At 40.6% G+C, this 16,748-nt stretch overlaps 1 protein-coding gene across 3 annotated transcripts in view; it reads right to left on the minus strand.

The window, feature by feature from the left end:
* LOC135466497 (pleckstrin homology domain-containing family H member 1-like) overlaps positions 1-16,748 on the minus strand; it is a 71,214-nt gene that overhangs the window by 18,696 nt on the left and 35,770 nt on the right. For 2 of the 3 annotated variants that reach the window (XM_064744012.1, XM_064744011.1), the window contains 12 exons: positions 13,763-13,900; positions 8,429-8,512; positions 6,873-7,001; positions 5,508-6,365; positions 4,615-4,684; positions 3,807-3,892; positions 3,063-3,303; positions 2,285-2,424; positions 1,654-1,764; positions 932-1,018; positions 429-498; positions 27-115 (listed from right to left, as the gene is read on the minus strand). In XM_064744012.1, coding sequence (XP_064600082.1) covers positions 27-115; positions 429-498; positions 932-1,018; positions 1,654-1,764; positions 2,285-2,424; positions 3,063-3,303; positions 3,807-3,892; positions 4,615-4,684; positions 5,508-6,365; positions 6,873-7,001; positions 8,429-8,512; positions 13,763-13,900 — 2,103 coding nt within the window. Of the gene's footprint in view, positions 1-26; positions 116-428; positions 499-931; positions 1,019-1,653; positions 1,765-2,284; positions 2,425-3,062; positions 3,304-3,806; positions 3,893-4,614; positions 4,685-5,507; positions 6,366-6,872; positions 7,002-8,428; positions 8,513-13,762; positions 13,901-16,147; positions 16,285-16,748 lie in introns of those variants that run through there. The other variant, XM_064744013.1, reaches the window with a different exon arrangement.

Here is a 16,748-nt window from a genome sequence, read left to right on the forward strand (position 1 = left end):
GAAAGTAAAGGGTAACAGTTGTCTACCTTGGTCAGCCATCCCTTCAGAACAGTTTTTGTGCCCACATTATCAAGTAGGAAGCTAGCTGCTTGGCGTTTTAAAGCTTTCTGTACCGCTGAAATAAACATACACATAGCAATATAAATGTTGTCTAATTGTCAAACATTACTAACAATTTTGGTTGCTTCCAAAAGAGACAAACACTAACATATACCGCAGAACCAAATGCAAAAAGATTAAATAAATTAGGATGTCACTGGTCATCAAAGTGACATTTTGTCTCACTTCCATAAATACAGAGAATAAGTCTCATTAAATTCAGAGAACATTGTATGTGGGTACGTAGCCTCCATGAACAAGTCTGAGTGAATTGGTACAACATGACTGGTGCAAACAGATGCTGACTGGACTGTGTAGCTCATACTCACATCTTATCCACTTCTCCATTTCTGATGGACTGTCTGCTGTTAAATAATATGTTCTTTTATTGTTTGTGATCTGTGAAAAAAAAAAACCCAAAGTGACACACATTTAGAGAATATCAAAATTTCTGTCAAATCAGTATTAAGATAGGTACATTCCTATAAGATACATTTGCTATCTATCAAAACCAAGACACAGATATTCAGATCACACCTGAATTCCAATCACATAAATGTTCTATCTACAGTGCATCTGTGGTTTTCGTCCCTACTGTGACTGTTAAAACTGCATTTGACTGGAAACCTTACATATTTGTTAAGCCTTCCAGTTTGCCAGTACAGACAAATTATTTCTCCACACCAGACAGTCCTCTCAGAATGCTTCAAATTATTCGTCGCAGTGGTGGTTGAAAAGGTCGCAAAATGATGCATTGCATCCCACACGTTTGGGCAAGTTGCCTTTTTGGGTATGAAAATGTAGAGGAGTCTGGGCTGTCTTTATCTCTCACCTCAAAAGTGACTTCTCCATGAGATCTGGCTATTCGACTACTGCTGTCCAGTTGTATTATTCCCTGAGGTTTGCGTAATGCATCATGCTGTGAGATAAAAAAACAAAAAGACAGATAAGCCTAAATGATTAGCGATTCATCAGCGCGGATTCAATACTGATGTACACGTAGGATTCCATCTGAATCTGAGCAGCACGGTCAAAAAAAATTGGACCTCCTTTACAACGACATGCAATGGGATCTGAAGTTAGGACCAGGCTGTAATCTGCATACACCAGCATCTTCAAAATAAAAAAAAACATTTTTACCTCTAAACAGGGGGCCTCCGTGGCTCAGTTGGTTAGCACGCTAGTGCAGCGTTATGACCCAGGAGCCTCTCACCAATGTGATCGCTGTCAGTTCAAGTCCAGCTCATGCTGGCTTCCTCTCCGGCCGTAAGTGGGAAGGTCTGCCAACCACCTGCGGATGGTCGTGGGTTTCCCCCGGGCTCTGCCCGGTTACCTCCAACCATAATCGTATAAGTGAGATATTCTTGAGTACGGCATAAAACACCAATCAAATAAATAAATAAATTTTACCTTTAAACATGACATTACAGGTACATGCAAATACATACATGGCCCAGATTCTGTATTTTTTTACATTTCCTTGTTTCCTTGTACTTTGTTGTAAGATGTACCATAGTGGTAGAGATTGTTCAGTATCTAAACTAAAGAGCTCACCTGTGATTTGTAGTAGAGTATTTCCTGATCCCTGAGAACAAACCAGCGTCGTTTCCAAGTCTTCACCTTCCCTCCCAGCTTGGACAAATAGCCACACCTCTCCAAGGTGTCCTGCAAATGTACAATCTACACTAAATATCTCATTAAATATTCAAAGAACCTCAATTTCTCATTTATTTATTTCTATTCCATATCCATTTTAACACATGAGCAAATTTACACAATAACTTAATACTTTTTGTCTGTTTTATCACTCTTTATAATTACATCAATTACATTTTAATTCAAGAACAAGAATTCAGGGTCAGAAACTATTACGAGACAAAACTGCCTACATTGTACACATATATGTAGCAAGCAAGACACAAGTACAAAATAAAGCTATATATTTTCTTAAATTATTTTTAACAGGACACATGGTCTGACATTGACATACATTCTCTGAGCTGGAAATTCAAATCATCTTTTGAGAACATCTCGCATGTGTAATAATTTCACTCATCAATTACCAGTGGCATGACTCTTCGAGCCTACCATGTAAATACCGTATGAGTACTATACAAAAATGGGAAAATGGTTTATATCCCAACAAAAATTTGCTGTTCCCACAGGTGGATTCTCCCAGACTTACTCTCTTGGCAGAATCTGTAGTGTACTTCAGGAGCTTCTGTTCTGGCTCAGAGTTTTCTGAATCACTTTTACTGGAAGCTTCGTCTGGAGGAAGTGCATAATCACTGGAGGTTTCTGAGCCAATGGATGAGCTGGACACACCTGGCCATACACAAAACAACCTATCATCATCATGGTAGTGCTATCTATTTGCACATTACCATGTTCCAATTTAACTTTACATATGTATTTTAAATTTACTTTCTTTCCACTTTTAAACATATTTTATTTGCAGAGATTTAGTCTCATGAACAATACATGGTCCTAACTTTATTTGATTTAATCTTTTGATTGTTGCTTAATGTAATACTTGATATTTCTTTCATTAACATAATGGCTGACTGTTTATAAGTGGATGAAACAAGTGTCCAGGTTAAAACACAGACATCTAGCAAGTTACTGACCAGCTTTCCCACACATGACGTACAGATATTCACATCATACTGGTGAAAATTACATGGAAAACTACATGTATATTATTCTGCACAACTATGGTAGTCCATCACACAATGGCTGCTCCCATTAACCTCCAAGACTTGGACTTCGTGTTTGTCTCCCTTGTAAAATGACTCTGTATAGATACTGTAAGCATCATCCTTGTTTCCTGTAGGAACATTTTCGTTCTATTGTTGTGTTTTCCCTTTGTGTTAGGTTTGGTAAGCTTGAACACTGTTTTCCCCAGTGCATGAGACACTACCATGTATTGAGTTTTCCAATACCTCCTCTAAAATCCCACCTACCTCTCTTCATAGCTCCAGAGCTACTGTGACTGGCCGGCAGCTTTCGGACGGTTGTAGAGGTCGTTGTTTTTGTGTTGCACGGGCCTGCCACAGTCATAACAGCTTCCCGTGTGAAGGTGGTTGTTGCTGTACCTCCTGCTGCTGTTAAATTCGTTGTCATGGCAACAGGGATGTCCTCATTGTCAGAAGAATCAGAGGGGGAATCTTCAGTGAATGGCGTGCTCCGTATCTGTGCAGCTTTCTGCAGCAAAGTAGAACAGCCTTGTTACGACAAGATATTTCAATGATACTCAAAGTTATTTATACAAGGAAGTCAGGTTTATGACTGGATGAAACTGTGGGAAGAGAAATCATCTAACCCCATAAAATATTAGACAAATATCTGATGAATCTAGGGCTGGATATGAAAGCAAGCCTCTAGCCGGCTAATAATCTAGTAGGCGTAGTCTCTATTTATTTATTTGACTGGTGTTTTACGCTGCACTCCAGAATATTTCACTTATATGACTGCATGCAGCATTATGGTGGGAGGAAACCGAGCAGAGCTCGGGGGAAAACCATGACCATCCACAAGTTGCTGAGAGTCCTTCCCATGTATGGGGGAGAGTAAGCTAGCAAAAGCTGGACAAACTCACAGTGACTGCATTGGTGAAAGGTGAGAGCCTCACGTTGGCATGCTAACTACCTAGTCTAGTCTCTACTACAGCATTTCACACAACACTTGGAGAAGTCTGATCAGCTTACCCCTTTAAGTGTGGCGTAGACCGGGACTGTGTTATCTCTGTACAAGTGACTAGTGCTGAAGGCTTCACACACCGGGACTGAGGCATCTGTAACAGACAAGCAAAGGGAGGCTCCTATCAAATCACAAAAGCTGTGGTATGTCCTTACAAATGAACACATCCTTAAGCCAATACATGAGTAATATATGTATAATATAATATGTATCCGTATAACTGCTTGATGTTTTACTGTGCGCTTAATATTATATAACAATATACAAACACTGGCAAGTTTACAAACTCCACTGCAAAGCACACACTCAGCAGAAATCCTACGTACTCTATTTTGTTGAGATTTTTTTTTCTAATAAATGTAAAAATCTTAATCATTAAAAGGATGAAAAAAAATGAAATGCTGTTGGTAAAACTTCAGAAAAATTCTGACATGCATTCAGAGTAGTCTGAGATATAATAACTTACACCTGCCACATGTCAACTGTTTACTGCATGTCCAAATTCAAATTACTTAGAGGGCCTTCGTGGCTCAGTTGGTTAGCACGCAAGTGCAGCGTAATGACCCAGGAGCCTCTCATCAATGTGGTCGCTGAGTTTAAGTCCAGCTCATGCTGGCTTCCTCTCTGCCCGGTTTCCACCCACCATAATTCAGGATGCCATCGTTTTGGTGAAACATTCTTGAATACGGCATAAAACACCAATCAAATAAATAAAAAAATCAAATTACTTAAGATATAATTGTTATATCTACATATGCACTTGTTTTTCTACAGATTCGCAATGCACTAACTTAGGGCACAGATGAGTATACACACCATTCAGATTTTTGCCTTGTTGACTTTTTACACTTTTCCCACTCTCGGTATATGCCTGTATCCTGTTTTCCTGAGGAGGGAAGGGGAACATAACATTACATGTCTGACAGCCATGTATAATACAAACCATACAATAATCCGTACACTGCCCTTTTATATATTTATTTTTTTGATTGGAGTTTTTATACTCATGAATGTTTGACGAATATGACAGCGGCCAGCATTATGGTGGGAGGAAACTGGGCTGCCCTCTCACATCTATATGTAGCCAAGTATACATGGTCCAGAGATGTCTTCACTGTGCTGCATGACAATTCATCTCGTATTCATCTGATGTCAGTATGTAACTTAGAATCGCTAATTAATATGCTCACAGAGCATCAGCGATGAACCCTCCCCCCCCCCCCTCCTTGTGCCATTGTGCTTTATGTGCATATAAAACTTCAGGTCAAAATATACAATACTTTTTAAGATACCAATCTTAACACTATGTTTAACACTGATTGTAATACACAATGCACTAAATCAGGAATTCAGTAATTTAATATTCACACATCCAATCAATGAAGGAATGTGTGCATTCCTGCTAATGTGCTCTGCATGCGTGCAAACCCTACGCTCAATACCTGTAGTCCTTTTTAAGATATCACTAATATCATTGCTTCCTCCATTATGGGACCCTGATGCTCAAGGTAAGACATAAAGTACATCTGTACTTTATACAGGCAAGCTAAAAAACACACTACAAGTGGTGAATACAATGGTATCAGCAAAAATGGGTCAAAGTGCACTGAGTGCAGGTAACACTATTTCTATGCTTGTTACGTTAATTTAACCAATTTGTTCTTCTTAACTGTCTTATCATATTGCAGAATACAAACAGAATGTGTTACCCAGGAAGCAGAAGACTTGGATGTGGGTGTATTTGGTTTGCTGGTACTTCGGGACTGATGGCCTAGGTTAGGCTCGGATATTGCACTATTATACTCCATGTGGTACGACCTGTTGTCAGTCTGTCCGTATGGTTGCTTGCTGGACAACTGGGACTGAATATATACAGGGCTGGGTTTGAAGGTACTGCATTTGCTGCGTGGCAAAGTGGCCATGAAGGCCATATTACTGTCTGTGGGGTCAGAGAGTGGGTGCTGCTTGTCCCTGCCGTTATACACTTCTGTTAGGGACCCTGCTGGCGTTGTGGGCGGAGCTTGAGGGAACAGCGGAGTGAGGGGCGTTCTGGGAGAGTTGAGTGACAGCGTGAGAGACACGGCAGTCTCCTCTGAGTCCCCATCCTCTTCGTCTCCTCCATTGGGTGAGCCCGTGTTTGTCGCCTCATCGTTCCTGTCAGAGGTGCTGGATGTGTGGGACTGTGCCTGTGAGAGGCGATGAGATCGATTCAGGGGTTCCTCACTTCCATTACTGGAGCTGACCAGCGAGTCTAGCAGATGCGCCTCCTGGAACACCTTACGCTCTATCTTGATCTGTGGTGGGAAGGCTCTCTTTGGTTCGTATTTGCTCTCATGGTTTCTGTCAATCTCCTGGTATACAGGGTCAGTTTCCGTCTGTTCCATGTCCTCCATGCTGTCGTCTGAGTCCTCGGACGCAGAGTCCTGCAGGTGGATGTGGCTGTCCCCTGCCCCATCACTCCCTTCACACCCCACCCCCAGCCTCATGGAGTTGAGGACTGCTGCAGAGGGACGCTGGGGTATCTCGGGGGGAGAGCTTGAGTGAGATGTCCGTCGGGAACCACATTCCTAATGCAGGAAAAGAGCAAAACATTTATTATCAGTACTGTACCTGACTACACGTGTACACAACTCTAAGACAACAGAGAGGATTTTATTTTAAGCGTCCAAATGCATGCAAATTGTTAAGAACAGATTCGTATGTATGAATGTATGTGTCACAACTACATGATGCTTTATCTTGTTATATATATACTGACGTCTTTTCTTGACTGAAGTATATGTCCTACATATTGTTTTCTCTGTGGAGGCCTTGGGGAAGAACAGTTTCATTGTAAATTGACCGAACTACCTTCCATAAATAAAGATATTATTATTACATATAATATCATTAAAAAATATTTTTATCAGACTGTGAACTACCAAATGGTGATTGAAAACATCTGTACTATCTAAATATCAAAATAGCTCATCTGTCTATGAGTAGTTAATAGAGATCTGAATATGAACAGGTGAACATGTCAGTGCCTACAGCCTGTAGCTTGAACATATTATCGGTATTATAAGACTACTGACCTGAAGACTGGCCCGAAAGATCTCTTTGGCAGCCATGGATGGCAAAGCCTGCAGGCGCTCTCTTAAGATCTCTAGCTGATCCTGCAGGATCTCGTTCTCTGTCTGTAAGTCTTGGTTCTGTTGCTCCAGCTACATGGTACACAGAAACAACAGACATGGTCAGACTGGCTCTTCACTGAAGGATGACTGGTTTGGGGAATAGTATATCATGACAGATTCAGTGCTTGATGGAGAACCATGTAATACGGTGTCATGTAGTGCACAATATCTGATGGTGAATTGTTATACATGGTGTCATGTAGTGTACAAGGTGTCATGATTAAGTGTGTTATATGGTGTCATGTAGTGTACATGGTGTCATATAGTCTACAAGGTGTCATGGTGAACTGTGTTATATGGTGTGATGTATGGTACAAAGAGTCATGAACTGTGTTATATGGGGTCATGAAGAGTACAAGGAGTCATGATGAAGTGCATGTATCTTGTATGCTATTATATAGTGTAAATTGTTTCAAGGTGAAGCAAGTTTTATGGTGTGATGCCACAACGTGGAATGTATACCAGGTTTTATGCTATAAAACAATGTTATACATGTATAGGGTGAGGCAGGCTGACGGCTGATGGATAACTGGTTTGATTTGAACGGTGAGACTGGTTGACGACATGGATAACTGGTTTGATTTGAACAGTAAGACTGGTTGACGACTGATGGATAACTGGTTTGATTTGAACAGTGAGACTGACTGATGAATAACAGGTTTGATTTAAACAGTGAGACTGGTTGACGGCTGATAGATAACTGGTTTGATTTCAACAGTGAAACTGGCTGACGACTGACAGCTAACTGGTTTGATTTGAATGATGAGACTGGATGAGGAATAACTGGTTTCATTTGAATAGTGAGACTGGCTGATGGATAACTGGTTTGATTTGAACGGTGAGACTGGTTGACGAACGATAGATAACAGGTTTGATTTGAACGGTGAAACTGGCTGACGACTGACAGATAACTGGTTTGATTTGAATGATGAGACTGGCTGATAGATAACTGGTTTGATTTGAATGATGAGACTGGCTGATGGATAACTGGTTTGATTTGAATAGTGAGACTGGCTGACGACTAATGAATAACTGGTTTGATTTGAATGGTGAGATGTTGATGTATGGAATAACACTGGCTAATTTGCTGGCTAGTGAGCTGTTATACTGACCTAAGCCAGCCACACTGTGTGCAGAACAATGTATAATATATAAAAAGTTTAAGGGTGAAGGATGCTACACAGGATTGTATTTGACTGTGTACAATCTTTTACATCTACATGTATGCTTATTTATAAACTGTGATATGCTTGTAAAACCATACCTTAGGCTGTACATTTGTTTCAGGTTATGGTGAAACATGTCATAAAACATGCAATGTAAATACAATGATGTATAACAACTGATGTTTGTGCAGAAATATGTACAACTACACTAGACCTTTAACCTCTCAGCACGTGTTAACGACACAGCAATTATTTTATGTGATCAGTTCCACCAAGTCAGAGAAGACTTACCTCCTGTAGTTTACGGGACACCCAGTCTTTGATGCGCATTGCCTTCTCTTCGACGACCCGAGCATCTTGCTGTCTCTGAGATTTCTGTAATACAAGGGGATAATCTTGTCCCAAAGAGGATACAATGGATCCTACAGATGTGGTATGGTATTTAGAAATTTTGGTTTTTGGCAACCAAATGTGGGACTCTTATTCAACTACATGTACATAGTTTTAACAGTTTGTACTAAAATGTATAATGAAATCATTCTTTCTGATACACTTTATAATTTATGAATCAAATCCTTGTAAAAATGCTCTCCATTCTAAAATCATTTTTCACTCACACCCCAAAAAGTTAAACAAACACAAGAAGTACAATATTCACAAAAGAAAATCTGACTCACTCTTCAAAAAGATCAACAAAATGAAACACAGAAGAGCATGATCAATATTTTGCAATTTAACTTTTCTTCACTGATGTCCTTTAAAATTGAAGATATTTGTCAAGATACTGCAGTGCTTGTCAAGATACTGTCTTGTGAACAGGCATATACGGGTATATAGACACTTCACCTGGCCAAGAATTTCACAACTGGAAAAAAGTTGGATTTGAACTTTGATATGTTAGTAGTGGGAGCCACCCTTACCTTAACTGACTAACTAAGTATGGCCAGATAACACTGATATTTGATAAATTTTCTGCAATAACCTGGACAGCTCTGAGGGCAAACTGAAACACTACACTCTTACTATTCCCATGGTGATTCATAATAGCTTGGCTTTATCTTGCCAGAAGACACATAATACAGATGTTAATGACAGGCAGGTGCAAACCTCCCAGGCAGCCAGTATCAGGAATTTGTCAAAGGTTGCTGGGAAAAGGTGAGAGGTTAATCAGTTCTGTAGTGGTAAAGCGATGATGTGCTGACAGATCATTTAATTATACAGATCAAGTGTCCACATATTGAGAAGATATACTGAACTTACAGTGCGTGCAAATGTTTTGTGCAGCGCACTAATGAGTCTGTGGTTGCTGCTGGGTGTATGATCTGCCACCAGTTATTAAACTTTATTAGGGTGAATGATACCAACTGCCTTTGAGACACACCTAAAATTAGGATTTTACTAAATTTTCACTTCACTTAATAGAACAGTTTGAATAAACATATAAACATGTACATGAGGATCTAAAATTTTAAATTTGGGTTTTAATTTTACAATATGCATGCATGAAGGCTACAACCATTTCTCATATAATCAGATACAGAGCTGACTTTCTAGACTCAAAGATTACTTCTGACCCTTAAAATAATCACAGAAATCAATTTTTAGCATTTATATTTAGATGCAAATATTTAGAACTTAACATATAATGACTAAAGCATGTGTTGAATAATAGGTTCAAACTGCCTGCCATATGTCTAGTGACCAGCTATCAGCAGCACTTGAATACCACGGTTCTTGCCATAGCTGGGTTCAAACTGCCTGCCATATGGCTAGTGACCAGCTATCAGCAGCACTTGAATACCACGGTTCTTGCCATAGCTGGGTTCAAACTGCCTGCCATATGGTTAGTGACCAACTATCGGCAGCACTTGAATAACACGGTTCTTGCCATAGCTCGGTTCAAACTGCCTGCCATATGGCTAGTGACCAGCTATCGGCAGCACTTGAATAACACGGTTCTTGCCATAGCTGGGTTCAAACTGCCTGCCATATGGCTAGTGACCAGCTATCGGCAGCACTTGAATAACACGGTTCTTGCCATAGCTGGGTTCAAACTGCCTGCCGTATGGCTAGTGACCAGCTATCGGCAGCACTTGAATAACACGGTTCTTGCCATAGCTGGGTTCAAACTGCCTGCCATATGGCTAGTGACCAGCTATCAGCACCACTTGAACAACACAGTCGTTGCCATGGCTGGGTTCAAACTGCCTGCTATATGGTTAGTGACCAGCTGTCAGCAGCACTTGAGTAACACGGTCGTTGCCATAACTGGCTTTAAACTGCCTGCTATATGGCTAGTGACCAGCTATCGGCAGCACTTGAATAACATGGTTCTTGCCATAGCTGGGTTCAAACTGCCTGCCATATGGCTAGTGACCAGCTATCGGCAGCACTTGAATAACACGGTTCTTGCCATAGCTGGGTTCAAACTGCCTGCCGTATGGCTAGTGACCAGCTATCGGCAGCACTTGAATAACACGGTCGTTGCCATAACTGGGTTCAAACTGCCTGCCATATGGCTAGTGACCAGCTATCAGCACCACTTGAACAACACAGTCGCTGCCATGGCTGGGTTCAAACTGCCTGCTATATGGTTAGTGACCAGCTGTCAGCAGCACTTGAGTAACACGGTCGTTGCCATAACTGGCTTTAAACTGCCTGCTATATGGCTAGTGACCAGCTATCGGCAGCACTTGAATAACACGGTTCTTGCCATGGCCGGGTTCAAACTGCCTGCCATATGGTTAGTGACCAGCTATCAGCAGCACTTGAATAACACGGTTATTACCATAGCTGGGTTCAAACTGCCTGCCATATTGCTAGTGACCAGCTATCAGCAGCACTGTTATGGCTGTGTTACTCTGTGTGGGCTGGGTATGTATGTTAATGAGCGCCTGTCATACTGCATGTACACTGTGCAAGTACATGTGATGGTGGGCTAGGTATGTTAATGACGGCCAGGTGGTGACCTATAATGTCAAATCTCTGTATACAGCCTGTTTTTATTACCTTCCACTCACAACGACAGCTCGGTGTGCAGAGTTTGCATGATAAACAAAACTCCTCATTAGCTTCCTGCTCTGGGAAGAAAGTCAGAAGAGCTGACAAGTTAAAAGTTAAATCCTTACAATCCTTACATCGGTGTGCCACATTACCCTAGAGGTCAGCTAAGTGTAAGGAATTGATGTGCCATATCATCCTAGAGGACGGCAAAGTGTAGTACATGGGTGTGTCACATTACCCTAGGGGTGGGCTTAGTGTAAGGAATTGATGTGCCACACCATCCCAGAGGACGGCTAAGCATAGTACATGGGTGTACACATTATCCTACAAGTCAGCTGTGTAGTACATAGGCGTGTCACATTATTGCACAGGTCAGCTAAGTGTAGTACATGGGTGTGCCACATTATCCCACAGGTCAGCTCAGTGTAGTACATGGGTGTGACACATTATGGCACAGATCAGCTAAGTGTAGTACATGGGCGTGTCACATTATCCCACAGGTCAGCTAAGTGTAGTACATGGGTGTGACACATTATGGCACAGGTCAGCTAAGTGTAGTACATGGGTGTGACACATTATGGCACAGATCAGCTAAGTGTAGTACATGGGTGTGACACATTATCCTCCAGGTCAGCTACGTATAGTACATGGTGTGACGCATTATCCCACAGGTCAGCTAAGTGTAGTACATGGGTGTGACACATTATGGCACAGATCAGCTAAGTGTAGTACAAGGGCATGTCACATTATCCCACATGAGTGAGTGAGTGAGTGCTTGGGGTTTAACGTCGTACTCAACAATTTTTCAGTCATATGACGACGAAGGAATCATTAGGGTGCATGTACGTGTAATGTGCCTTCTTGTTGCAGGAGGGATTTCCACTGCTCTTTTATTTAGTGCTGCTTCACTGAGACGACTTACCGAAGGCAAGTAAGCCGCCCCGCCCGAGCCATTATACTGATACGGGTCAACCAGTTGCACTATCCCCTTCATGCTGAATGCCAAGCGAAGAAGTTACAACTTCCTCTTTTAAAGTCTTAGGTGTGACTCGATCAAGGATTGATCCTGGATCTACCTGTCCCGAAGCGGACGCTCTACCAACTGTGCTATCCGGGCTGGTGTGTAGTACATGAGTGCGACGCATTATCTCACAGGTCAGCTAAGTGTAGTACAAGGGCGTGCCACATTATCCCACAGGTCAGCTAAGTGTAGTACAAGGGCGTGTCACATTATCCCACAGGTCAGCTAAGTGTAGTACATGGTGTGACACATTATCCCACAGGTCAGCTAAGTGTAGTACATGGGTGTGACACATTATCCTAAAGGCTGGGTATATGAGTGTACTGCATCATTTTAGAGGCCTGGTATAACACAGCACATGGTCACTACTGGATCTCTCTCTGGTTAACATGTTTTGACCACACTTATGACTTCCAGTTTCCCATCCCATAATGACTTCCAATTTCCCATCCCATACTGCTATACTTTGTTCCCACTGTAACAATATACCCTTCCTCTCTCACAGCCTTAAAACATCCAAATATTTGTTTTTTTACTTGACTGGTGTTTTATGCAGGCATTCCAGAATATTTAAAGGAAAAGAAAACTTAAAAATATGACACTGTAGGCTGAAAAGAGCATATTTTTTTTCCATCTGGTGGTGCTTGCTGCATAATTTTGCGATTTTTCCTCGCCATTCATGCACAGCCTGAAAACAGCAAATCTGGCACGAGAGTCCGTCTCGTCCTCCACCTTTATAGCTCTGTAATTTATTCTGGGGTGTGTTGCCTCTCAGCCAATGAGAGTCATTAAAACTGCCGGCTTATTCATGTAAACTTGGAACCTACGTCCAGCATTCCGGTTTCTCGATCGTCATGCGAAAAACGAACTGTACTATTCGCTACCTTCTCCTCCTAACACAGAAGGCTTCAGGACTTACTTCTTAGGCAAAATGGAGTCAACCACAGCAGATTCTGGTGCAGACTTTATTTATAATATATCAACTGGAGGTACATACTAGAATTTTTTTTATGGCATGCACCTGCGATTAAATGTATACTCTTTTCAATGGTATTTGGTTGATATTTAAATTTTCTTCTTTAGCTTATATAATGGCAGTCAGCATTATGGTGAAAGGAAACTGGGCAGAGCTCGAGAGAAACCCACAACCATCCAAGTAAGAGGTTAAAACATCAAAGTTCAGAGTACATGCATTATATTATAAGTACATAATTAGGCTTTACTGAGCTTTTTTACTTAAAAACTGACATTTATAAAAAACAAACAAAAATAAATCTACAGAGCTTTCTTTTGAAGCTCTAAGGTGTACATGACTTGAACATAGGTGTAGCTTGAGGTGTATAGACGTCATATATTGCTTTTAGGTTTACACATCCCTCCAACACTCAACATTGATGTGTACAATATTTTATAATAGCACCCACCACCACACAAGGCACACAGACACCTGATCCTCCATCTGTTGTTCAAAATCAGTTATGATCTTGTCCTTCTCATGACAGCTATTCTCCAGCTCCAGCACATATCCATCTACCTCCTAAGGCTCCTAGCTTGTGGCTGATGGCGCCCCCACCTCCTGACCCTACACCACATACACTCACCTGATCCTCCAGCTGCTGTCTGAGATCAGTTATGATCTTGTCCTTCTCATGACAGCTGTTCTCCAGCTCCAGCACATGTCTATCCACCTCCTTAGGCTCCCAGTTCATGGCTGCCAACCTCTGTTCCATCAGCTTCAACTGTAACAACAAAAACAATTCAATATTATGTCTACATCATAGACTAATCATAAATATATCTATAATTTACCTATATGTATGTGTAACTCATATGTGTAATATCGTTCATACCTGGAGATACAACGCCTGGCACATATCTTCCAGTGTAAATGTAGGCCTACCAGATGTGGTACATATACTTTATGGCAAAAAACAGCCAATTTAGTGCAATGGTTATATGGTAATTTATGGTAATTATTTTAAATGCCATTCTAAAGCATGTTTCACGTACAGCGGATAAATTTATTGGTGGAGAAAACCAGACAAAGCCAGGGGGAAATACAAGCATATTACTGAATACCAAAATCAAACACTTCATATCTAAATATTGCTTCACACGGTACACTTTTGATTTGGAATCATTTTTTACAGATGTATTTTCAGGGTGCATCTACTGGTTTACACCTTTTTTAAGAATATTTCACTTATATGATAGCAATCAAATGATGGTTGAAACCAGAGCACCCAAAGTTAACCATGGACACAAATAATTGACCACCTTTGCCACACGTGACCCACACAGACATGTACATGTATGCAACAAAGGGGCAAATTAGATCTTAGAACTGTCATGCAACACCATTCAAGTTTATTTAGAAGGTCTGTTGATTGCTGATTGCCACCTACTCTGCCTTCAAATCAAGTCACCCTAAACTGCCAAAATCAAGTCACCCTAAACTGCCAAAATCAAGTCGCTCTAAACTGCCAACATCAAGTCACCCTAAACTGCCAACAAATCAATAGTACATGAATCAGACAAACTACTGAACATAAAATTTCACAACACACCCAGTAACACAGCCATTTTATCAGGATAAAAATGAATGATTTCATCAAAGCATTATGTGTACATGTAACAGTGCTATTACACAGGTCCACAGATGTGAATAGCAAAACCACTGTGTGTAAATCATAAATGCTACTGTTTTCACTTCAGACTAAAAATAAAGACAGAAAAGCAAACACACACGTTCTACATGTTCAGGACATTGTGAGCAAAGGTCAAACTGTTGTCCATTAACATATTTCTCTTCTAAATGTATACATCTGATAGCCCAGTACGTCAGCAATCTGAATGGAAAATTGACCATTACAAGAACTGCATGTACAAGAAGAATTGTCCAACATACATGCTAATGATACCCTCAAAACGAGCACATCCGATCAAAATTCACATCAGAATTATTGTTAATGAAAGATCAGGTATCAAACCAGCAGAAAATGACAACCACTTAAAATTCCCCTGAACTTTTATACATGCACATTTGAGAATGCAAAATGTACTGCCTTAAGAGAGGAGATGTTTTAGCATGAGAGACCTGACGTGATCATTGATCACTTACTTAGCTTTTGGTATAAAAGTCTGACAAGCTTCTGTTGTAACGGCCAGGGCTCAGCTTCACGAAGCCCTCTTCACGTTACGAGTTCGCAACTACCATGACGACATAATGCCTATACTACTGGTTGCTGTGGTAGGTAAGTGAACGTAACATTAAGAGTGCTTCATGAGAGCAGGCCCTGGACAGATTTTGACCAGGTTTGGCGATTCACCCAAGTTCGTCTGTCTTGCTCTCTTACTCCTAAAGCTGAATCAGTCACATTAGTGAAATGTTTTTGAGCATAGCATAAAATACTGGTGCCAATCAAGTAAATAAATCAAATCTAAAGCCAACATCACCCTAAATGTCTTTGTTTTCTCATTTGATTTCAATCTAGATTTTTAAAGCAGTTTTGAACATACTGGATGTATTCTCAGCCCACCAAACATATATGAAACTGCGACTTTAGCTACTGGCACACTATCTTTCTAAAACAATTTGAAAAAATTCAACCGATGGGCTGATCCCTACACAAACCTGATTCTCACACCTTTTCATTTTTCCAAAAAGCAACTCTGAATACAAAGTAGGCATAATATATTCAATTTTGAAATTAAATCTTATATTAAAGCAGAGCAAACATGAAAATTAAATCAAATTTTTCTTTTTTTTTTACAAAGGTTGCTTTGTCAGAACGTTGTCAAGCAGATATTGGTTAAAGTGGTCAGGTCGAAAAGTCTTAAAATACAGCACTACTTAAATATTTACACTTTGTCTGCCACAGTGCCTGCTGCACTTGTTTTTAGCTCCACTGTCAAGCAAATGGATTTAAGTAAAACCAAGGAAGTGTGTGAACTAATAAATAACAAAATTCCTTGCTTTCTCTTACCTTCTGTAGGCGTAACCATACTGAATCAACTGTCGTATCACACGCCTTTGTCAAGTAATCCATTTTGTTCATTTTTCTTCTCACAGATTTAATGTACTTAAAAAGAGCTTGCAACTTTAAATGCACAATTCAAGAGATCCTTAAAAAAGACACGCCCAAGACGAAAAGTCTGCCTGTCTCAGTGACATAGCAGACACAAATGTTGCAGGTCACTTGTACATCCCTGTATGTTATAGGTACAGCGTTGTTGCTAGGTATACTGTCCTTGGTGAGGCTCAGGGGTGTACCCAAAACTGCTGCTGTTACTTTATCCTAGACAAAACCTCAGCAACTCAGACAAGAACAAAAAAAGAAAAAAAAAACACAACAACAAAAAATCTGACAAAAACCATCCACAGGCTTTGTAACAGTTTGTATGTACATTTCAACTGTCTCAGAAGTCACGGAGGATTGGAAAGCTTGGAGGTGAGCACACAGCACAGCAGTACAATGATGCTGGTCTTCAGGGGACTAAATGTATATATGTAATGTTTGGTTGAAGTCAGGCTGGCTGTACACATGTAGAAACACACAAGCTGTGAAATACCTCAGGGCTAGAACA

The sequence above is a fragment of the Liolophura sinensis genome, chromosome 6 (genome assembly GCF_032854445.1).
Source record: "Liolophura sinensis isolate JHLJ2023 chromosome 6, CUHK_Ljap_v2, whole genome shotgun sequence".
NCBI classification, from domain to species: Eukaryota; Metazoa; Mollusca; class Polyplacophora; order Chitonida; family Chitonidae; genus Liolophura; species Liolophura sinensis.